At 70.4% G+C, this 23,741-nt stretch overlaps 1 protein-coding gene across 2 annotated transcripts in view; it reads right to left on the bottom strand.

Annotated features, from left to right (window-relative positions):
* The window catches only part of DNMT3A (DNA methyltransferase 3 alpha), a 35,159-nt gene that overhangs the window by 10,913 nt on the left and 505 nt on the right, over nt 1–23,741 (bottom strand). The window contains exons 2-6 of one of the 2 annotated variants that reach the window (XM_074861182.1): nt 17,860–18,091; nt 14,477–14,581; nt 6,609–6,879; nt 3,420–3,466; nt 2,915–3,061 (exon numbers count right to left, since the gene is read on the bottom strand). In XM_074861182.1, the coding sequence (XP_074717283.1) occupies nt 2,915–3,061; nt 3,420–3,466; nt 6,609–6,879; nt 14,477–14,581; nt 17,860–17,928 (639 nt within the window). In that variant the 5' untranslated portion in view covers nt 17,929–18,091. Of the gene's footprint in view, nt 1–2,914; nt 3,062–3,419; nt 3,467–6,539; nt 6,880–14,476; nt 14,582–17,859; nt 18,092–23,741 lie in introns of both variants that reach the window. The other variant, XM_074861181.1, reaches the window with a different exon arrangement.

A 23,741-nucleotide genomic window follows, 5' to 3' on the forward strand; every position in this document is an offset into this window, starting at 1 on the left:
TGTCACCACGGCCGGACACCCCCCCCCCCCCCCCCCGGCGAGGGGCACCCAGGGGTGGCTGTGGGGGGAGTATGTGTGTGGGGGGCTGTGGGCCTGGAGGGGGGAAGCGGAGGGAAGAAGCCCCAGCAGAGGCCCGGGAGGTGACAAGGGGGGGGGGAACTCCTGCTTTGTCCCTGGGGGGGCAGGAAATGTCCCATCCGCCGGTCGTTGGAGCCGAGATAAGCCGGATCTCGGCGGGGGGGAGGGGGGGGGCACATCCAACCAGCCCTCCTGCCCTGGGGGCACAGGCTCTGCCCACCCCCACCCCAGCCCCTGCTCCTGCCCTACCCCCAGTCCCACCTTCATCCCACCCCCACCCCCTGCTCCATCCTCATCCCCACCCCCAATTCCCTGGCCTTGTCCTTGCCCCACCCCCCCCATCCTCATCTTCATCCCAGACCCTGTCCTTGCCCCATCCCCATGCCATCCTCATCCTCATCCTCACCCTCATCCTCATTCTCATCCCATCCCCATCCCCTGTCCTTGCCCCATTCCATCCTCATCCTCATCTTCACCTCCATCACCATCCCATCTCCCTCCTCATCCTCATCCTCATCCTCATCCTCATCTCCATCCTCACCTTCATCCCACCCCCACCCTCTGCCCCAGCCCCAGCCCTGCCCCCCCTCAGCCACCCCAGGGTTTGGGGTGCCCAGCTGGGGGGTGAGGAAGAGGAGGGAAGGCTGGAGGTGGGCTGGGCCGTCCCCATGTGCCCCCCCTCCCCATAGCAGGGCCGGTGGCCCCCAGCCGAGCTGCTGGGACCCTCCAGGGCCGCTCTTGCCCCCCCAGAGGTGGCTGAGGGCAGGTTTGGGGACCTCAGCGGTGAGGTTTGGTGAGTTTGGTGAGTCGCGGCAAGGCCACGTTGTGCCCCCCAGTCCTCCAGCACCCCCAAAGGAGCACGACCAGTGCCGTAGCCGGCACTGGGAGCTCACCGGAGGGAGGGACGGCGCGAGGCTCCGCGGGTGCCACGGCCCAACCCTGGGGACCGTGGCCGGCAGGTGACAAGGGGCGCTGGGCACGCAGCCGGCAGCGCTGCCGGCCCCACTCAGGGAGAGGCCGATCCAGCCTGGAAACGCTTCAGGCTTTCTCCCGGTAATGAAAAGAAAACACTTATTCTTATTAGAAAAATAAAGGAATTAAACGCGGCTAAATTCGGCATTGTTTGAGAATGAGAGACGCCTCAGAAGAAGTATTTTGATTTTTTTTTAGCATTTTTTTCCCCAATTATTTTTGGCCGACGGGTGATTCTGGCTGACCTGAATCCACATTTGTTTTGGCGAGTGAACCCTGTGTTGGAAAGTCGTTACTGGGCGCCTACAACCACCGACCCCCCCGGCTGTGCCGAGCTGCGGCTCGCCCGGCGTGTTCGGCACGGCCAGCAGCTGCCTGCACCGGCCGGCACGCGGCGCGGGCAGGGGTCTGCACCGCTGGTGTCCCCCCGCGCCAGGCACGCAGCCCACCCACGCCCGGGGGTGCCCGTTGCGGCTGGGGCACCCCCACGACACCCCCCAGCCCACCCCGGGCCTGGTAAAGCTCCACCGTGGGCAGCAGCTGCACACGGACCCCGGGTCCAGCAGTGACACCCCCCCCCACCCCGTGGCGGCGGGACCCCCTGTGCCCAGCACCCCCCAAGGAGCCGACCCACAAGGTCCCCTGGCACGGCCACCGTGGCCACATCAGCCGGGCCTTGTGTCCCACGGGGACACTACGGCTGTGCCACCCATGTCCTGTGCCCCAAGGGGACATCATGACCGTGCCAGCCATGCCCTGTGTCCCACGGGGACATTGTGGCTGTGCCACCCATGCCCTGTGTCCCACGGGAACATCACGGCTGTGCCACCCATGTCCTGTGCCCCAACAGGACATCACAGCCATGCCACCCATGTCCTGTGCCCCAAGGGGACATTGTGGCTGTGCCAGCTGTATCATGTGTCCCACAAGGACATTGTGGCCATGCCACCCATACCATGTACCCCATGGGGACATCACGGCCATGCCACCCATGTCCTGTGCCCCACGGGGACACTGTAGCCGTGCCAGCCGTGCCCTGTGCCCCACGGGGATGGCCTGGCCATGCCCCGTGGGCCGCTCCGGCCGTGCCAGCCTCCCCCCGTCCCCACGTGGTGCCAGTGTGACGGCGCTCGGCAGTGTGCAGCTATAAATAGTGCCGGGGGCGGCGGTGGCGGAGGGGACGTGTTGCCAGGGAGACCCGCTGGCAGCGGGGAGACGACGCAGAGAAATGGGGTGAGGGGGGAAACGTCGGCGACGCCGGTGGAGACGGGACCCCCGTAGAGCCCTGTGGCGCCCCCCCACCCCGAGCGGCCCCGCGCCTGCGCCGGGGCTCCCGCCGCCCCCCAGCCTCCCGCCGCTGCCCTCGGCTCTGCTGATTTTGGCTGCGTCACGGCGCTGGTTCCCCGGGAAACCGGCAGGAACGGCACATCCCGGCACATCCCGCGGGAGAAGGGCCCTGGCGCTGCCCACACCGGCGGCTGCGCACACTGGGCCCCTGGCCCTCGGCTTACAGTGGCCCCCGGCTTACGGTGGCCCACAGGAGGGGGGCACAGGCACGAGAAGCAAATCCACCTGCCCTGGCCGTGGCACAAAACCCGGGTGCCGGCAGCGCAGCGGCACTGCCGGGAGTCCCCACACCGCGGCACAAGCCAGGGCACCCACCCGAGCCCCCACCCCACGCTGACCCCCCCCCCGTCACGCAGCCGGTCACCCTGACACCGCCGCGTTTTGCCGGAGCTCTGCCCGCCGCTGTGAGCCAAGGGGACAGCTCGACACCGCACGGCTCGGGGTGCTGGGACCCCGTGGCCCACCCCACACCACAGTACCCCCCACAAACCGCTCTGGTGGGATCCGGGCACCTCACCTCCCTCTTCCAGCGAGCCAACCACTCGTCCCGCTTCCTCTTGCTGATGTAGTAGGGGTCCCCGGCCTGGAAGGTGTGCCGCTGCATCGGCCGCTGCCGCAGGCTCGACTCCCAGCCCAGCCCGCCGCGCAGCCGCCCGCGGGAGCCCTGTGTGGAGGAAGAGAGAGGATGATGAAGGCCGCAGCACCGGGAGCCGTGGCCCGGGACAGGGCTCTGGGGAGGGGGGATGGAGGTGGGCACCTCGCTTGGGCACGGGGTGCAGGACCCGAGGGGCACCGCGCCGGCACCGTCCCAGTGGGGCTCACCGGCTCGGCCACGGCTTCGGTGCCGTCCAGCCCCCAGCACAGCGGCAGACGCTGCGTCAGGGCGCAGGAGCCAGGGAACCCCCATCCTCACCCCGGCAGCCCCCCCACGGCCGCCGGTGCCGGGAGGGTGCGGGTTCCCGCGGGGTCACACCTGTCTCTTGCAGCTGCTTCGGCGCAGCCGGGCCCCGGGACATACTTGCCTCCATTTTCAGGGTGTCAAAGTTGTTTTCTTCCTTCTCTTCCTTGCCTGCACACAGAACAGAGAGAGGGGATCAGCCGGGGGGGGGATCAGCTTGGTGCTACGGGGCTGGGCACCCCCGCGGGGGAGAAGGGGGCCCACCTGGGACCCCCCAACCCAGCTCCCGGCACGGGGAACGGCACCCATCGCCGCTCTGCGAGGCCTGGGCTCTGCTCCCGCGCCCCAGCTGGGGGGTCTGGGGGGTCTGGGGGAGCGGCCCCCGTCAGGGCCAGGGCCCAGGGAGGGGCAGGGGAAGCGTGCGGAGCCGCGCCGGCTTCCTGTGCTATCGGCACATCTCGCGCGCTGCAGGTACGCGCCGAGCCGCTGCCGGGAAAGCAGCTAAAAATAACCCCGACCGTTTCTGGGGTTGCAAACCTCCCGCGCACTCCCCCCGAGCTGCCAGGGGGCCGCCGGGCTGGGGCGTGGGGCGCACCGGGGTGCGGGGGCACCCACCCACCCACCCGGGCAGCGCCAGGGCTGGTGGGTCCCTGCACCGGCGGCCCTCTGTGCTTCACCCAGCACAGACACGGGCTGCGGGGCAGGGGCCATGCCGGGACCCCCCGGTAACCCCTCGATGGGGTGTGGTGTCCCCCGGGTCCTCAGGAGCCCCCTGACGCCCACCCAGCCCTGTGGGACACCCTGACAGTCCCGCGGCAGCCAGCCCCCACCCCAGAAGCAGCAAGGCCTGAGCAGGAGAGTAGCCGAGAGAGTGATGGGGGACACTGGGGGACACTGGGGACACTGGGGGACAGCAGCTTTCTGGCCCCGTGCTGGGGGTAGGAGTGCGTGCCTGCCCTGGGGGTGCCCAGACAACCTCTCCTCCCGGTCCTGCCCACGGGCATGGGGGGGTCTCAGGTGGGGAAACTGAGGCACAGCAGAGGGGACCTGGCCTGTTCTGAGGTGCTGGTCCCCTCCATCACTGGGGCCAGCAATCCAGGCCCTGGGACTGGCCAAACTGAGGGTCTCCGGTGTCCCCCCACCCCTCTGCCGCCCTGCCTGCCATGTGGCACAGAGCCCGGTGCCGGGCCATTACCAGTGCCAGGGCTGCCTCAGTGCCTTCCCACACTGGGCCCCAGCAGCCCCGCGGCTGCAGCTCCTCGCCCGAGCATCCCACACGTGTCCGGCACAGCGCCGACGGGAATTACCGACCGACAGCAGGATTTGGGGGATTTCGGCAGGGATGGGACGGGGCGAGGGCACAGAGCTCATGGGGTGGGTGATAAGTGCTGGGAGAGCAGCTCCTCGGCCCCTTGCCGGGAGGTAAAAAGACTCTGGATGACGGGAAAGTGCCTGGCGGGCAGGAACGTGGGCAGCTGCCGCTCTGCCGGCGCGGTGAGAGGAGCGGGAGGGCGAGCACCGTGCCCCAGGGCCCCGCGGGCAGGTCACACCGCGGGAGGGAGGGTTCTGCCAGGGTGAGGGGAAAGGGTTGGACACCGGCCCGAGGATGGAAGGTGAAGCCTGAGCTGCTCCCAGCACCCACGTTCGTGGCACCCACACTCCCGGCGCCAAATCCAGAGCGCTGAGCTGGCGGCAGGGCACCCCGGGGCTGTCTGCACCCCTCTCCACACCCATCTCTGCTCTGGGGAGGGCACTGCCTCACCCGGCCCCACTCCCCTGGCACCGCGGCCGCACCATGACCCAGCACGTTGCCCCCGAGCGCCAGCACCGCGCTGCCAGCTGCGGCCTCTCCGCTCCCCCGGGTGCCTGCTCTGTGCCTCGTGACTGCGGCAGCATCTGCGGCGCTGCTCTCCAGCCCCAGCCCAGCCCTTCCCTGCTCGTCTCCAGCCCTGGGCCAGCAGCAGGTCCCTGTGCTGGTCAAGAAGCCCCCAAGAGCCAGAGCCTGGCCCCCCCATCTTTGTCCTCACCCTGTCTCTGCTCTGCAGTGCCTGCGGTGCTGTGACACCCCAGCTCCGTGTCCCCCTCCTGGCTCATGGCTGGTCCAAGCTGCCCCATCCCGGCACCTCCCAGACAAGAGGGATGGTGGCAGCGGGGCTACGGGCTGGCATGTGCCTGGGGGGCAATCGGGGCCAGCGCTGGGCTCCCCCGTGGCCTGTGCTGGAGCCAGGGACCTGTCTCTGGTTGCGGAGAATGGAGCTGCTCCTGCCCATGGGCAGCCACAGGCAGGGAAGGTGCTGGGGGGGACACAAGCCTCCCTGAGCTGCACCCCCAGACCTGCACAGGCCGGGTCCTGTAGGGATCCCCCTGTCCAGCCCCTCCCCAGCTCTGGCTGGGCCACCTGGAGCCGCTGCCCAGAGCCAGACCGGAGTCTCCGGGGATGGAGACCCCCCCCAGGCAGCTGGTGTCACCCCCGCGCTGAGGAGCGTGTTCCGGGGGCCAGAGGGACCCTCCCGGGGGCCAGTTGGTGCCCGTGGCCTCTGGTCCTGTCCCTGGGCACCACTGGCAGAGCTGGGCTCCCTCTTCACTCCCTCCCTGCGGGGGAGGGATTCACCCCCCTGAGCCTTCCCTGCTCCGGGCTGAGCAGTCCCAGCTCCCTCAGCCTCTCCCCACAGCAGAGATGCCCCAGTCCTTCAGCGCCTTGGTGGCCCCTCGCTGGGCTCTCTCCAGTCTGTCCCTGTCCCCCGGCACTGGGGAGCGCTGGGCCCAGCCCTCCCGGGGTGGCCTCACCAGCAGGTCATGCTCCTAACGCAGCCCGCGACACCGTTTCCCTCCATGGCACGAGGACCCGCTGCTGCCCTCCCCCCCCCACTCGGTTTGGGCCCCACTGGCACATGCAGGGCTGCCATGCAAAGCGGCGCCGTCGCCGGGCATGCGGGCGGGGGTACGGCAGCGCCCGCAGGACAAGCACCGACCTTCCCCTGCCCGCCGGCGGGAGCGGAGCGCGGCGAGAGGGGTGGCACGACCACGACGGGACGAGCATGCGAGGGCAGCTCCCCCCACCACCCCACCCCGGCTCTCATCTGCTGCCCCCACCCCAAATCCCACGTGGCATGGAGGGGCTCAGCCCTTCCTCCTCCTCCTCCTCCGCATGCCGGGCAGGGCGGTGGGGGCCGGGGGTCCCCGGAGGGCCAGCGGGCAGAGCCGCAGCCCCGGCGCGGGGAGCCCTCAACGCTAAAGGTCTTACTTTTCTCTGCGGCCTCCAGGAGTTTCCTCCTCCCGCGTTTCTTCTGGGGGTCGGAAGGGGCCAGCTCACCCTCATCGGCCGGGGCGTCCAGGCCCTCCTTGGGGGTGCAGCGGCCGTTCTCCAGCGCCCGGCCCGTCTCGCCGTCCGGCAGGCTCTCCGTCTCGTCCTCCTCGGGCCGCCCGCCCTTGGGGCTCGTGCCGCCCTCCTCTGCACCCTTCCACTGGGCACCGTCCCCCTCCACGTCCCCGTTGGGCAGTGGCTCGGCGGGGCTGGCCTCCGGGCAGGGTGGGGGGCACTTGGGGACGGCTGCGGTGTCTTTGGGGGTGTCACTGCTTTCCACCTGCCGAGAAGGGAGAGGGAAAGGAGCTGCGATGGGCGCAGGCAAGGCTTGGGGGGGACACAGCCCCGCTCGCGCCTCCACCCGCACCCCCAGCCCGCACCCCGCCGGCCACCAGCCACCACCGGACCCCACGGTGCCACCCTGGGGTGGTTGGCCCTGTTCAGACCCCGTCCCTGTCCCCGCGCCCCTGCCCTGACCCGACACCGCAGATGGCACAGCACAAGGGGTGTCTCCGGGACCACAGCCCGTACCCCTGGAGATGCAGTGACCATCTGGGGACAAAAGCACATTACACCAAAAAGACCAAGTTTCACCTGCATCTCAGGCATGCTGGGCTGCCGCTGCCCGCGGAGGGCTGGCAGGGTGCCCTGGGGTGGGACGAGGCTACAATGGCACCCTCCGGATCAGGACATGTGGCTGTGGAACCCTCAGGACCAGGACACACAGACGTGGCACCCTCAGGAACAGGCCACGCTGCCAGGACATCCTCAGGAGAGGGACAGGCTGCCATGGCAGCCTCAGGACCAAGACACAGTGGCACAGCACCTTTAGGACCTGGACACAAAGCCATGACACCCTCAGGAGCAGGGCACTCTGCCATGGATACCTCAGGACCAGGACAGAAGGCCACGGCATCATCAAGGCCCAAGACATGCTGCCATGACACCCTCAGGACCAGGACACGGTGCCATGACACCTTCAGGACTAGGATACACAGACGTGATACCCCCAGGACACGGTGACACAACACCCTCAGGACCAGGACATGGTGGCACAACACCCTCAGGGCCAGAACGTGGTGCCATGGTAGCCCCAGGCCTGCTGCCACAGCACCCTCGGGAGCAGCTCATGTTGCAATGACACCCTCAGGTGCAGGACACACTGTGTTGACACCCTCAGGACAAGAACACACAGCCATGGCACCCTCAGGACTGGGACATGGTGCCACAAAATCCTTAGGATCAGGAAAAATTGCCATAGCACCCTCAGAACCTGGACACGGTGTCATGGCACCCGCGGAACCAGGACACACAGCCATGGCACCCTCGGGACGAGGACACACGGCCATGGCACCCTCAGGACAAGGACACATGGCCATGACACCCTCAGAACCAGGAGATGGTATCATGTCACCCTCAGGAACGGGACACAAGGCCTTGGAACTCTCAGGAGTTGGACATGCTGTCACGATGCCCTCAGGACAAGGACAAACAGCCACAACATCCTAAGGATAACAAAACCATGGCACTCTCAGGACTAGGACACGGTGCCCTGAGATCCCCAGGACCAGGACATGGTGCCATGACACCCTCAGGAGCGGGACACACAGCCATGGCACCCTCAGGACCAGGACAAAATGCCATGGCAACTTCAGGACAAGGACACGCTACAGTAACACCCTCAAGACCGTGACACAATGACACAGCATCCTCAGGCCCTGGACATAGGGACGCGATACCCACAGGACCAGGATGGAAGCAGGTGACACCAGGAGGACCTGGATACACTGCCATGCCACCTTCACCACTGTCCTGACAGCCGCTGCCATGACATCCTCTGGACCAGGACACAGCACCATGGCATCCTCAGGAGAAGGACACACATCCACAGCACCCTCAGGGCCAAGACACAAGGATGTGACACCAAGAGGCATGGACACAATGCTGGGACACCTTCAGGACCAGGACAAACTGTCGTGACACCCCGAGGACCAAGATAAAATGGAGGTGACATCATGAGGACCAGGACATGGAGCCATGACACTCATGCAGGGCCGTGGTGCCCTCAGGACCAGGACTCAGTGCACGGCAGCTTCAGGCCCAGGACACCCTCAGGACCAAGACGCACCTCCACAGCACACTCAGGACCAGGACCCACCGCCACGACACCCTGAGGAGCTGCTCATGTTGCAGTGAACACCCTCGGGACCAGGACACAACGCTGTGTCACCCTCAGGACCAAGAGAAATGGAGGTGACACCATGAGGACCTGGATACAATGCCACGGCACCCTGAGGACCAAGACACAAGGAAGTGACACATGAGGACCCAGATACACCGCCATGACATCTTCAGGACCTGGACAAATGGCCATGACACCTTCAGGACCAGGACACAATGCCATGACACCCTTAGGACCAAGACACACCACCATATCACCCTGAGGACCAAGAGAAATGGAGGTGACACCATGAGGATCAAGACATGGAGCCATGGCACCCTCAGGACCGAGACATAAGGAAGTGACACCACGAGGATGTGGATACACCACCATGACACCCTCAGGACCAGGACAAATGGCCATGACACCTTCAGGACCAGGACACAACACCATGACACCCTTAGGACAACGACAAAACACCATGACACCCTGAGGACCAAGAGAAATGGAGGTGACACCATGAGGACCTGGATACAATGCCATGGCACCCTCAGGACCAAGACACAAGGAAGGGACACCGTGAGGACCTGGATACACCACCATGACACCTTCAAGACCTGGCCAAATGACCACGAGACCCCGAGGAGCAGGACACAACACCATGATGTCTTTAGAACCAGGACACAACGCCACGTCACCCTCAGGACCGAGACAAGCGGAGGTAACACCATGAGGACCAGGACAAGTGGCCGTGACACCCTCAGGACCAGGACACGGTGCTACGGTACCCTCTGGACAAGGACACGCTGGGATGTCACCCAGCTGTCCCGGTCCCCGTGTTGGCGATGACATCCCCAGCACAGAGGGGACATCGGAGCTGCCTGTCCTGCCCGTCCTGCCTGTACCACCACGTGGGAACGCGCAAAGGCTGGTGCGTGTGCACGCTTGTGCAAGACAGGCGGAGCCAGGGCCTGTGACGGCTGTGCACACGCGTGTGCATGACAGGCAGAGCTGGCCACTGAGGCGTGTGTGTGTGACAGGAAGGGACAGGGCGTGTGACAACTGTATGTGTGTGTGTGCACAAGAGCAGGGACAGCTCATCTGCACATGCATGTGTGCGCAACAGGCGGAGCCAGGGACCACGACACGTGTATGTGTGTGTGTGTGTGTGCAGAGGTGACAGGCAGAGCCAGGCGCCATGACAACCCTGTGAGCAGCCACGTGCGCGCGTGTGACACACAGAGACGTGGCCCCGCAGTGAGCGCGGGAAAGAGCGTGAGAGGCGCAGCCGGAGCCCGCGCGTGTCAGCTGGGCCACACCAACACCCGCGGGCGGGTGTGCGTGCGCGACAGGCGGCGCCGGCGGGTGCGACAGGCGGGTGCGCGGGTGCGACAGGCGGTGCCGGCGCCCGCAGGAAAACGTGCAGCAGCCGGCCCTGGCTCGCGAGTGCGGCGACAGGAGCGGGGAGCGCACGCGAGCGTGAGACGCGGGGGAGGAACCGGCTGCGCCCGCGCTTGCCGCCGGCACGCGAGGCCGCGGGGATGGGGACGGTGGGCCCGGTGTCCCTCCACGCCGGGGCAGCCTCACGGCACGGCACCGGCTCGGGCCAGCGGGAGCGGGAGCGGAGTCAGAGCGAGAGGAGCAGCCCAGCTCGGTGGTTTCCGTGGCAAAGGAGAGTGAAAGTGCTGCTGCGTCATGGCAGCAGCCGGACGCGCGGCGCAGCCGCGGCAGGGTGGGCTCTGCCTCCGCTGCCGCGGCGCTGGGGAGCACTCGGTCCCCTCCCGGGCCGGCACAGCGGAACCATTGGGGCACCGGCACCGTCCTCCCTGGACACCCTGTACGCTGCCCACAGGGTGCCCACCCCGGCCTCGCCGTGGCCCCCCCAGCACCGGCGGCCGAACGGGGGCTCTGCCGGACCTCAGAGAGGGGCCCCAGGTTCGCTCCCAGCCCCGCCTGCGCCGGAGCGGGGCCCCCCCATCTCTGCGGCAGCGATGCCAGGAAACGCGGCCGCACAGCCCCCCCCCCACCCCGTACCTTCCCTGCGCCGCTGCCCACCCCCACCTCTGCCCTGGCCCCCCCCCACGCCAGCTCCCCATGGCGCAGGGGGTGTCAGGGGCCGCGGCACGGCACGGAGAGGACCCTCCTTGCCCGTCCCCGGCAAAACTACACATCCCAGGATGCAGCGGCGTACGGCGGCGGGTGCTGGGGAGCAAACACCGGAGCTGCCGGCCGGGCTTGGCGTGAGCCGGGGCGCTGGCGGTGCTGCCCACCCTCCCCTGCCACGGCGGGGGCTGCCGGGAAGGGCACCGGGGAGGGGACACCGAGCTCCGGGGAGGTGGCAGCGGAGGTCTTGCTCTCCAGGGTTCCCTGGATTTGCGCCAAAGCCACCGCCGCTGCCCCCTCCCCAGGCGCGTGCCCGGCAGGCGGTGGGGGGCACATGCTGCTTACCATGGTGCGTCCCCTTGGGCTGGCGCGCAGACCCCCCTGGTCTGGCTGCCTCCTCCCCGCGGCAGCGGGCGCTTCCTGCTCTCCCCGGCCGCCCCGGCTCGCTGGCAGAGTCACTTCCTCCGTTTGCTGGCTCGCTGGTGTGCCGGGGGCTGCTGCGCTGTGCCGAGGGGCCGGGACGGAGGGGATGAGCTGCCCCGCAACCCGCAGCAGGGAAGGGGCTGGTGAGGCGGGAGGAGGGGCGCGTTGGGGGCCGGGGGTGTCCAGCAGCACCAGCGGAGAGCCACGGCCACACAGGGAACCGCTCCCCAACGCCTCTCCCCAGCCTCCCGGCTGCGGCAGTCGGCAAAGCCGGGACCCCAGGGCGGGCACGGCTCAAGCGAGCAGACACCGTCGCCATTGGGAGGGTGGAGATGTCATGCCAGGCTGTGTTGCAGCTGGTGATGGGGGGGCCCAACCGCCCCCCGGCCCCGCTCCCACCTCCTGCTCGGGGCCGCATCCTGGCCACCGCGCTGAAAACAATGGCAGGGGCTGCGCGCGCTTCCCGGGAGGAAACGGGAAGGCCGGCGATGCGCTCTGGGCTAGGTGGCCGCGGGGGCTGGCTCCGTGCGGCCACGGAGGGCTCGGTGCAGCCACGGGGGGCTCGGTGTGGCCATGGGGGGGCTCGGCCCGCTCCCCTGGTGGGATGGGGTGTGGGGGGCCATGGCGGCGGCACATGGTTCCCTCGGGGCTGCGAGGCCATGGCAGCGGCACCGGGATTAACCATCACGGCTGTGTGCCCCGCCGGGAGCCGTGCCACCCCCTTCCCACGCGGTGCCACGCAGAGCGGTGGGGGGCTGCGGTGCCACGTGCCGCCCCAGTGCCGCTCCAGCCCTGCCCGTGGCAGCCCCTTCCCGCCAGCACGGCAGCCCCCGGCCCACCACGCGCTGAGAGAACGGGCGTCACCGGCACGCCCCAGCACCGCACCCGTCCGAAATCGGCCGCCCCGCGCCCTCACGCCTCCCTACCTGGGTCAGAACCGGACCCCCTCGTGCTGCCGCGGCGCGTCCCGGTGCTGCCACTCGGGCACCGCCGCCGCCGCACCGGGGAGGCAGAGGGGAAGGGGAGACCGGGACCCACCCTGCGCCCCTCCCCGGCCGCCCCGGCGCAGGCCCGGCGGCGGGTCTGCCTTCCTGCCCACCCACCCGCTTCCTCCGCGCCGGCCGGGCCCTGGGAACAAGCGCTGCCTTTCTCCCGCTCCCCTCCCCTCCGCTGGGCCCCCGCCAAGGCCGCTGCTCCGCCGGGAGCCCGCCGGCCTGGACAGGCCCTGTGCCGGCCCCGCCGCCTCGCTCGCAGCTGGGGGGGGGACGCAGGGGCTGGCTGTGCCGGGGACACGCGCTGACCGGTGCTCGCAGCGGGATGGGGGACAGCCCCGGCGCACCGCAGCCCTCGGGGAGCCTTGTGCCGACACCGGTCCTGGAGCACTGGCAGCCCCCGGAGCTGCCTGAACCCCGGGGAGCTGCCAAGCGGGGGGAGACGGGATGGGGCAGCCCCTGGGCCGTGGCTCCTCTGCCAGGGGGAAGGTGCCGGGGGTGTCACCGCCAAACATGGCACCACCGCAGAGCCCCTGGCAGAGGGGGTCCCGCTGCTGAGCCCTGGCTGGGGCTGGGGGGGCTGGTCTTAGAGCCACGGGACGGTTTGGCACGGTGTGGCTCAGCACAGCTCAGAATGGCACGGCCCTGCCCAGCAGCTGCCAGCTCCTGCCAGGGTCCATCGCTGCCCGCAGCCGGCACCATCTCCTGCCTCCCTGCCCACTCCTGCCTGTCCTCTGCACCCCGCTGGTGTCCCGGCCCTGCTGGGGAGGGGGGAGCCTGGGGCTGAGCTCCCCACCCCACAGACGTGCCAGGAGGGGCCGGCGGCCGCAGATCGAGGCGGACACTCAGCACCCTCCTGCGACACCTCTGCCTGCTGGGTCCCTGCGAGTGGGGTCCTGGGGACCCTTGGCCGGTCGCCAAGGGGCCAGCTTGGTCGCCCAGGGTCCCCGTGCCGGTGCCCCCGGCCAGGGACCGCACCGGCAGGCGCCGGCACCGCGGGGCTCTGCGGCGGGAAGGATATTTTTAGCAGCTCACACCCGGCCGGGGCTTTCCCTGGCCTCCTGGCAGTGCCCGCGGGGCCACCGGGCTTGCCAGCTCCACTCGCTTGGCAGCGGGAGCCGCCGGCCGGGCCGGCACCGCGTGCGGGGCAGGTGTGGCGCGCCGGAGCGTGCAGTGAGCGCGCACAGGACAGGCACCCGCTGCCAGCCAAGCAGCTCTTCCGCAGGACACACCGGGAGGTACCCAGCGTCGTGGCACCGTCGCCAAACCAGCCATCCCGCTCCGGACGCGCCATGCCGGAGGGGGCTGCCGGGACCCGCCTGCTCCCATGGCCAGAGACCTCCCGGTTCCCAGGCTCGCGCTGTTCGTGACGACTTTCCCCATTTGTTCCCGTGCCAGCATTGTTCTTCCACCAAAACGGTTCCCCCCGCCCCGGCACGTACCTCCCGCCCCGCCGGATTTACAGCCAGCCTTCGCAGCCCGCCGGCTCCCGGCCCCGCGTCCCCCGGCGCACCCCTGCCCACCCCAGGCAGGATCGGGACCCGAGCGCAGGATTAACCCTTTCTGCAGCCAGAAACTTTGGCAAAAAAGCTTTTGTAACCTCCCAGCAGCAAAGGTGCCCTGGCCCCGCTCGCCTCCTCCGAGCACCGATGGCAGCACCGCCAGCCGGGGCTGGGGACGAAGCCACCGTGGCTCCCCAGTGGCACTGTGACCCACAGTGGCTTGGGAGGGCCAAGCCACCACCAAAGCGAGTCCCCCCAGCCCCGGGTGCCCTGTCCCGGTGTCCCACCACAGCCGGCTGCTGCCCGAAGCCCCACGCACCCCCCGTCACCCCGCAGCCACCCCACCGTGGGCATGGCACCCACGGGCACCGCGGCGCTCTCCTGTGCCCACCCCTCAGCCCAGGCGCTCGCCAGGATGAGCCGTTTCGGGTGCTTTGGTGCATCTGGCCGTGATCCCAGCCGGCTGGGCTAGCGAGCCAGGAGCTCGCTGAGCCCCGCACACTCAAGAGCGGGCATCGCCTGCATGGCGGGAGCCGGGGACGCTGGTGAGGGGGCAGCGCTGGGGGCTGGGGGGGGACACAGCTCCCCTCCTGCTGCCCTACCGCCCTCGGGCTCTGCTCCCGGCCAGAGGCCGCGTGCCCCGGCACGCCGGGAGCCCCCAAACCTGGCCCCCGCGCCCGGCGCCCGCTGGCTCACCTGGGCATGCTTGCGCTTCCGCCCGGGCCGCCCGGCTTTCCTCATGGGCGTCCCCGGCTCCTGCTTCTCCTCCTTGCTCTGGTTCTCCTCGGGCTCCTCTTCCCCCTGCGAGCCGGAGACAGAGAGGACGGTTACGCCGCCGGCCCCGGGGCCGGGCAGCCCGAGGTCCTGGGCACGGCTCCGATCCCGCTTGGCATCGCCGGCACCGTGGGCGCAATGTGTGGCCAGCAAGGCAGGAGCATGGCCAGCATCACCACGCCGGTGGCCCCCGACCACCATCAGAGGGGCAACTGTGGCTCTTGCCATGGCGTGGGCCGCAGCACGAGCCATCGTGGGCTGGGCGCCTTCGCCTCCTGCGCCGTGGCCGGCTCAGGGGTACGTGCCTGCTCCCACAACCCACCGGAGCCCCGCACATGTGGGGCTGGGGGCTCCTGCGTGGACCCCCCGGCACGGCACGGGACGGCACAGCGGGTCTGCCGGGAGCCCCGCAGCTCCCTGAGGCCAAGGGCATGCCGCAGGAGCCAGGGTGCCCTTGGAGTGGGCAGGCAGCTGCCTGCTTCACCGTGCCGCCCCCAGCGTGGGCGCTTCGGGGGCCATGCACCCCTCCCCGTGGCACGTCCCCCTGCTCTGCGGAACGGTGCCCCAGTCCCGGGGTGCTGGCAGGGTGCCTGTGCCGGCACGGGCGACGGCGCAGGAGGGTGACCCCGGGAAATGAACCTGCTCCCCGCGCCGGGGAGCCGCCCGAGGAGCGCGGCGTGCCGGGGGGGGACCCCGCTCCCCGCTCGGGGGGCCTGTGGCACGGGGGGGGACGGACACGCGGGGCCCCCGGCGTGTCCCGTGGTGGCGGTGCCGGTTTCACCTGAGCCCCAGAAGATCCCGGCGGCAGTGGCCAAGGCAGGAAGAGGCCGCGGAGGGGGAGCAGGGAAGGAGGAGAGGCCGGCGGGGGGCTGGCGAGGGAGAGGCCGGGGAGGGGATGGGGCTGGCAGCCAGACAGCGCCGACATCCAGCTGCAGCCACGTTCCTGCCGTGCCAACAGCCGGCACATCCCCACGGGGGTCTGGCCCAAAGGGTCCTGGGGGGCCGGGACATGCCGTACCCCACGGCCATGGTGCCCCAGCCCATTGCCCATCGCTCCGTGCCCGTGGCATCGCGCGGGAGCCACGTGCCGGCTCATCCCCAGCCACCATCGTGGGCCACCAGCACCGCGCTGGGCCCAGCCCCATTGCCATGGGGCAGAGCAGCCCCCAACGTCCCCCCCACCAGTGTCGCAGTGACCAGGCCTCAGCCCTGGCACCGCAGCCGGCAAGGAGAGGCGGCACCGCGGCCCCCGGGGGCTCAGCCCCAGGCGGAGAATTTTGCGGCGGGTCCAAGGACGACGTCAGGATCACGGCTCCAGCTCCACCCCGGCGCCGGAGCCAAACGGGGTCCCCGGGGGGGGGTTGATTCCCGGGGGTCCCTGCCCCCGCAGGCCCACCGCACCGTGTGCGAGAGCTGGCTGGGGTGAGCACAGCAGATCCCCCCTCCCCGTGCTTTTGGGGGGACCCGTCTTGCTAAACCCTGCGGCGCTGCACTTTGTCCCAGCTGGAGCCGCTGCTGGACTCAGCAGCTCCCGCCACCGCCGCAGCACCCGGCAGCACCAAGGAGCCTAGAGGGGCCCAGCCCTGCTCCTGGCAGCGGTGAACCCCCCCCAACAACCATCCCTTTGCCCCCGGTGTCCCAATTTTGTCTGGGCCCCAGTGCCTTTTACGCTGGGTGTAAAGGTAAGCTGCGGCGGGGTGTCAAGTGCGTGGCGCTGGCACGGACTGGATGCGGCCGGGGAGGCGAGGGGGGCTCTTGGGGGGCTCTGCAGGGTCTCCCCCCTCTCCGGGGGGTCTCTGTGGTGCTCCAGCCCTGTCTCACCACGCCAGCGGCAGCACCGGGGCTGCAGGGACCCCCCCTCAGGGCACAGCGGGCACCCCAAAAGTGGCGCAGATGGTGGAGATGTGGGGGTGCAGCCCAGCGAAAGGGCTGCGATGGGGCTCCGCTCCCCCTGGCCCGGTACAGGGGTGCCGGTGCTGTGAGCCATCCCCCCCTGCACCGTAGAGCACCCCACTCCCCTTTCTCCCCGGGGCTGGGCCGGGCTTGAGGCTGCTCAGCGCGTCCCCCAAAGCGCCGCGCTCCTGCGCCGCTGCCAAGCAACAACCCAGAGGGAAACCACCGCTGAGGAGGAGAGCTGCCGCATGACGCAGTGCCGGCTCCACCGCCGCCGCGCCGGGTCCCAGCTCCCGGCTGCACCGGGTGGCACCTGGGGGTCCTCGGCAGCAGGGGGGGGATGAAACCAGCCCCATGGGGCGGGAGAAGGCGGGTGTGGAGACCCCCCCGATATAGCACGAGAGCTGGCGCACGGCCTCACTGGATCCGTGCCGAGAGCAGCCGGCACCGGCGTGACCCACGGTGCCCCGTCATGCTCCCAGTGCCAGCGACTCGCACGCACCCGCTCCGGCGTGACACACCATAGGGGGAAGCACGGGACCCGCCGCCCACCTGCCGCCCCCCCCAGTTCCCTCGTCCCCCCGGCCGTGCCACGAACGTGCCGGGCGCTTCCCAACGGACACATGGGAGCTGGGAGCGAGGGCCGGGGAGCACCGGTGTGGCCGCCATGGCCCAGCCAGCCTGGAGGAACTCGGATGACCCCGACCCCGCGCTGCCCGCGGCGGGACGGCGTCCAGCTGGCCGACGGCCCTGGTCCCCACGCTGCGACCAGGCCAGGCCCTGCCCCTGCGCCCGCCGGGATGCTTCTCTCGGTGGCAAGAGCGATGCCTCTGCCGGCACCGGCAGCAGCCGCGGTGGGGACACGGTCACCAAACCCAGCGCAGCCCCGAGCCCAGCCCATGGCCACCCACCCACCTCCAGAGCCAGGGTAGCCCCCTTTCTAGGGGGGTAGCCCCCTTTCTAAGGGGGAAGCCCCCTTTCTAAGGGGAAAGCCCCCTTTCTGAGGGGGTCACCCCCCACCCCACCAAAGCAGCAGCCCCCTCCCCGCCGCCGGTGCTTGCCCTGGCCAGGAGGTGACAGCAGGTCTCTGCTTCACCATCCCCTCCCCGCGCTCCCTCACCGCCAGGAATAGCTCAATCCGCACTAATCCTGGCCGTGGCTCAGGGCTCCCCCCGTCCAGCACCGCGCTCCCCGCTGCGGCGAGGGGGGAGGGCAGCGGGGCTGGCACGCAGCAGAGGGGACCCCGCAACCCGCTTTCCCTTCATGCCTGCCAGCCGGTGCTCGGCCAGGAGCAAGCTGGACCCCCCCCGGAGCCCGGTGACGGCTGTGGCACGAGCAGGGGGGGCCCCCTGCTTCCCTGGCAGCCGCCCCCTGACGTGCTGGGAGCCAGCAGAGCCGCGGCAGGAGCCTACCTTGTGCGTGTCGAGCGCCTCGCGGTTGGGAGCGGGGCTGCTGGCGTCGAGGGTCCCGCTGGACGGCATGGTGGGGAGCGAGGGCGGGCGCCTGGGACCGTCGCCTCTTCAGCACCGAAGTGGACCCCGCCGCCGCGCTCCGGCTCTCTGCGTTGAGGAGGGGGTCCGGGAGCCGTTGCCCGCCGCAGCGGCCAGCCCCTGCGTCCCGCCGCCTGCCTGGATCTTCCTGCCCCTGCGGGAAGCGGAGACGGCCGGGGTGAGCGGGTGGGAACATCAGCCCCGCTGCCCCCCACCCGCCGCCCCAGCAATTATTAACATGCCACAACCTTGACTCGGCCAGGCTGGGCTGGGACCTCGTCACCGGCATCGCCCCAGGGTGTGGGGTGTGGGGTGTAACGGTGCAGGGCGCGTTCTTGCAGGGTGCTGAGCATGGAGTGGGGGGTGCAGGCAGGGCTGTGGGGTGCAGGCAGGGCTATGGGGTGCAGGGTGCAGGCAAGGCTGCAGAGTGCAAGCAGGGGTGCAGGCAGGGGTGTGGGGTACAGGCAGGGCTGCGGGGTGCAGGCAGGGTTGCAGGGTGCAGGCAAGGCTGTGGGGTGAACGGTGCAGGCAGGGCTGCAGGCAGGGGCTGCGGGGTGCAGGTGGGGGTGCAGGGTGCGGGCAGGGGTGCAGACAGGGATGTGGGATGCAGGCAGGGGTGCAGGGTGCAGACAGGGGTGCAGGCAGGGCTGTGGGGTGCAGGCAGGGGTGCAGGATGCGGGGTGGAGGCAGGGGTGCAGGCAGGGATGCGGGATGCAGGCAGGGGTGCAAGGTGGAGGCAGGGGTGCGGGCAGGCTGTGGGGTGCAGGCAGGGGTGCGGGCAGGACTGCGGGGTGCAGGCAGGGGTGCGGGCAGGGCTGCGGGGGCGGCGTCAGCCCCAGCACCTGTTGCTATGGCAAACGCTGCATTAGCCATGGCCGGGGCTGCTGTTGCCTTTGGCACCGGCGCTGCGATTTGTTTCTAGAGCTTTCCAGCCGCAGCCGCTGCCGGCCGGCGGGCGGGTGCTGGGGGGCTGCCGGCAGCGGGGGCCGCCGCTGCGCCAACCGAAACCCAACACCCCGCGCATCCCCCCCACCCCCAGCCCCCCGCCTGCCTGCAGCGGGGGTGCCCGCGAGGCTTTGGGGGGGTGGAGGGGAGCGGGGGGGGTTGCAGCCGCCCCCCACCCCCTGCAGCAGTGCCATGGCACGTTGGGGGGGGCCCCTGGGAACTCGGGGTGCTGGGCAAGGAGGGGGGGGGGCAGGGTACCCCAGCACAGCCCCTTTCGCAGACAGGGTTTGGGGAAGGGGGGGTGTGGGCAGGGGGTGCAGGACGGGGTGGGGGACATGGGATGGGGGTGCAGGATGGAGGATGGGGGGTGCAGGCTGCCCCCCGCCCCATGGGAGCCAGGGAGGGGCTTCCCTGTCCCGCTCCTTCTCCATCTCGGGGTCGGGGGGGGAGACCCCATCCCTGGTGCCATCCCGGGGCACCGGCCGCGCCAGCACCCCTGGGTGAGGGGCCGGGGCTGGCACCCGGCACCCCGAGCACCCCCACGGCGCCCGTCGGGCAGCTGCGGTGCTGCAGCACGGTGGCACCTCGGCCACCTCCCCGGCAAAGCCGCGGGCACGGGAGGACACGTGTCGCTGGGAAGCACCCGGGGACACCCCGGCTGCACCCAGGCACCTCCGCGGCAGCAGCACCCCGGGGGGGTGTCCCCTGGTGCCCAAAGACACCGACCAGGGGGTGCTGGTGTCCCCTAAAAAAAACAGCTCGGCTCTCCCCGGCCCCTCAGTCCAGCCCCACCGCGCCGGGGTCCCTCCGACAGCCCTGAGGGGGGGTGTGGGTGTGGGTAAGCCCCCCCCTTTTCGGCATCCCGGGTGCCCGGGGAGCGCGGCGGCAGCGAGCCGCCCCGCTTGGCGCTGCCGAAGGGCCAGCTCGCGGGCTTTGATTCGCTTCCAGCAAACATGGTCTCCGAACGCACTAAAAATAGTTGGGCTGCGTACAAACCCCCGCGGCAGCCCCGGCCCGGCCCGGCGGCCGCCGAACAAAAGACGGGGAAGGGGGGGGGAAGAAACCGGCGACACCGGCTGCCTCCTGCTGCCCCCAGCCCCTCCGCCGGCACCCCGTGGGGCGAACGCGGCCTCGCCGCGAGGGTACGTGCCGCGGCCCCCGCCACCGGCCCCGCTCCCCCGCACTCTTACCCGGCCGAGGCGCGATGGGACGGGACGGGGGGCTGCGGCGATGCCGTTAGGCCGCCGAGACCCTCCTCCCGCGGCACCGGGGCATCCCCTCGCCGCGGCGGCGGTGGGGGACAGACCCTCGTCCGGCGTCTCGCCGCCGAAGCGCGGGGAGGGACTCGCCGCCTTCCCTCCTGCCTCCCTATTTAACGGCTCCCGCTGACCTTACGGCTGACGGCGAGCGGGGGAACCGGCAGCCCCAGCCCGCGCCGTGCCGCTCCCGCACGGCAGGGCCCCGGCGAGTCACGCTCGCCGCACGGCAGAGGCGTTTCAAAGTAGGTTACCTGCGATGGATGGATGAGACACGCGGCGTTGACAAAAAAAAAAAAAAAAAAAAGAGAGAGAGAAAAAAAACCCGCCTTTTTTTTTATATTTAGGGACCTCGCCGGCGCCCGCCGTTGCCGTGCCGCAGCCGGGAACCCGCAGAAACCCAAACGGCCATTTTAGGTGATGGCGAGCGGGGTCCCCGACAGCCCCCCGTGCCGGTGGCGGGTGACACCTTCACCGCAGTGTGTGTGCGTGTGTGTCCCCCGTCCCGCCCCGCTCCTGTCCTAACGTGACCCCGCGTGCAGCATCCCCCGGCGTGGTGACACCCACCGGCTTTGGACGGGGTCCCTCGTGCCGTTGCCGAAGGCGGCGGGGACGCGCGAGGGACCCCGTCCAAACGCCTCTCCCGTGACAAGTGCCGCAGCGTATTATTATTGTTGTTGTCACTTTGAGTCACCGCCACCCCCGGGCAGCCGCGCTCCTCCTCCTCCTCCTCCTCCTCCTCCTCCTCCTCCTCCTCCTTCCCGAGCTCCGGGGAAGAAGTTCAGGACTGACTCAGAGGGGCCGGGAGCCGCGGCCGTGAGTCACCCCCCACCCCCTGCGCCCCCCACCCTGACTCACGACAGGGGGCTCCCCCCCACCCCCCCGCACCCCATGGCGTGGGTGCTGCTGGCAGGGGCAACCAGGGACGGGGTGGGTGTCCCCTGGGGCCCAAAATTGAGCCAAACGGCGGCAGCTCCCCTGCGATCGCCTCCGGCAGACGGTGGCGCTGAAACCACCGTGGCGGGAGAAGCGTTGACCTCATCCCCCGTAATTATAACTTACGAGCAAAATATTTGGCCACGCGGCTTGGGGGTGCACGTGGCGGGCAGAGAAGCTCCTGTCCTCGCCGTGGCCAACCGGGAACCGCTGCCGGGTGCCACAGGGGGTTTTGAGAGGATGAGGCGCCGGCGTCTGCTCGCAGCAGGTGCCCCCCCGCTCCCAAAAACAGTCCTGGCGCAGAGGGGGGGGACCCCAGGAGCCAGCCGGCCTCGCGCCGCACCCCGGGGAGCGCCGCACCGCGCCACGAGCGAACCGAAACAAGAGCCAGATCCTGCAAAGCGGGAGCAGCGGTCAACCAAAACTGCCCGTGGGGTGGGACGGGCCCGGCGGCCGGAGACCCCCGCAGCGGGACGCGGAGCCGTTCTGCCGGCGGGACAGCGCAAAGCCAGCGAGGTTCATGAAGGAGCCGCGGCCGAGCGCGCAGAGCTCTGGGAACGCCTCGTCGCCGAGAGCCGAGGAGCTCGCCGTGCTCGGCTTACCCGCGGGGAGAAAAAAAATGCCGAGCGATGATGTGATTATGGTGAGCGAGTGCCGCTGCGGGCAGAGCCCCCGGCGTGCCGGAAACCCTCCAGCTGGCAGGGGAGCAGGGCCGGGAGCCGAGCCGGGGAGCCGGGGTGATTCAAACTGGCAACCAGGTACGGCTTTGAACTGGGAAGGGCGGTTAACCGCGGGAACAGGCCCAACCGGCGGCGGCGGGTTCCCGCGCGTGCCGAGCCCTGCGGCGGGAGCGCGGTGGGGAAGCGGGACGGCGGCTCGGCTCCATGCCGTGGCAAATGGCGTCAAAAACCCGAAGCAACCTGCGGCCTCGAGGGCGAGCGGGTCCCGGAGCGAACCAGAGAGCAGACGATGTCCCGAACGCCGCGAAACCAGCTCCCCCCGCGGAGCCGGTGCTGCCAGAGCAGGCGTGTGCCTGGCACACGCGTGTCCCGGGCACAGGCGGGCGCGTGCCGGCGGTTACCTGGCGAGCTGCAGGGTGCCACACGCTCACTTACGGCCCGCGGCAGGCGGGCAGCGGCGCAGGCAGCGCCCGTGGGAAGGCGTCGGGCAGGGACGCGCAGATGTGTGCAGACCTAAAAATACCCGCACGAAAACCACCACCCGAAGGTCCCCGAGCAGCCGGCGCGGCGCGGGCAGCACCGGCGGCGAAGCGGCGGGTTTGAGGCACGGAGGTCACGCAGCTCGGCAGTCACGTAGGCAGCCGGGGGAAGGCCGCGGCTCGCCGGCCGGCGCGGGCACCGGCATCCCGCCTTTCCTCGAGAGGCGGCGGGCGCTGCCCGTCACCTAAAGAAGCTCCCGCTCGGAAGTTTCGAGCTGACTCAGCACGAAAGGCCAGCGGCAGGCGCGGGAGCTGCCGGGAGCAGCCGCCGGCGACGGCAACATCCGCTCCCCTCCGGCTGCCCGCGGCCAAAGCTTCGAGGGATTTGCTGGAGTCGGTGCCGGGGTCCCCATCCGGGGCTCCCCTGTGGCGTCGGGCGCGGGGGAAGGCGCCGGGGTGAAGCTGGGGCAGGATGCGGGCGCCCACCGCGGCGGCCGGCTCCTGCCACCGCGCGCTCGGTGCAGCGCGGCCAGCACCGAACGCCAATCCCGCGGTGACACCGTCTACGTCACACAAAGGGAAGAAATAAAGAAAGAGGAACTGAGCGAAGAGGAAAATTTCATTTGCCCGCAGGTTCGCGCACACGAACACCCGAAAATGAAAGGGGGGGGGGAGAGGAAAAAATAAACGAGAGGGGAAAAGGGGGAAGCGAGCGGGTGGCCCAGCCGCGTCCCCCCCGGGCCGGGGCAGCAGGCAGCGGGCAGGCAGGGAGCAGGCAGGGAGGAGGCAGCAGGCAGGCAGGGGGCAGGCAGGGAGCAGGCAGCGGGCAGGCAGGGAGCAGGCAGCAGGCAGGCAGCGGGCAGGCAGGGGAGCAGGCAGCGGGCAGGCAGCGGGCAGCACCCTGCCAGGCCTCTGCCCCGCGCCGCCCCCTCCCCGCTCGCGGCTGCTTCTGCTTCCCGCGGAGGGATTTTTTTTTTGGGTGTAAAAAATAAAAAACTTGTGTCAGGCGGCGCGGCCGGTCCGAGCCCCCCAGGGGTGACTCCGCCGCTGCTGCCCGGGGTTGGGGGGGCAGCCATGGGGTTGCGGGCAGGGACCCCGCACCCCGGGCCGGGGGGCTCCCACCGGGTCTCCGGGCCCCGGCGCGGGATGGGGAGCGGGGGGGGGGATGTCTCACCCCCGGGGGTCTCCGCTGCCGCGGGCGGCGGGCTGGGGCTTGGCGAGGGGGGGACACCCCCCCACACGGCGGTGACACCCCCGGGGCGGCCTCGCAGCCCCGGAACGGGCCGGGCCGGGGCCCCGCGCTGCCCTTCAGCCGCCCGGCGCGGCGCTCAAGGACACGGCGGCGCCGCGGGGGCCGGGCCCGCCGGGCCGCGCCGCCGCCCCCCCCACACCCCCCCACACCCCCCCCGCCGAGCGGGGCCGGGCCGGGAGCGGGGGCGGCCGCGGGGGGCCGGGGGGGGCGAGGCGGGCCCGGCCCGGCGGGTGGCGGCCCGGCCGCTGCCATGTTT

Source organism: Strix uralensis, chromosome 3 (assembly GCF_047716275.1).
Source record: "Strix uralensis isolate ZFMK-TIS-50842 chromosome 3, bStrUra1, whole genome shotgun sequence".
NCBI classification, from domain to species: Eukaryota; Metazoa; Chordata; class Aves; order Strigiformes; family Strigidae; genus Strix; species Strix uralensis.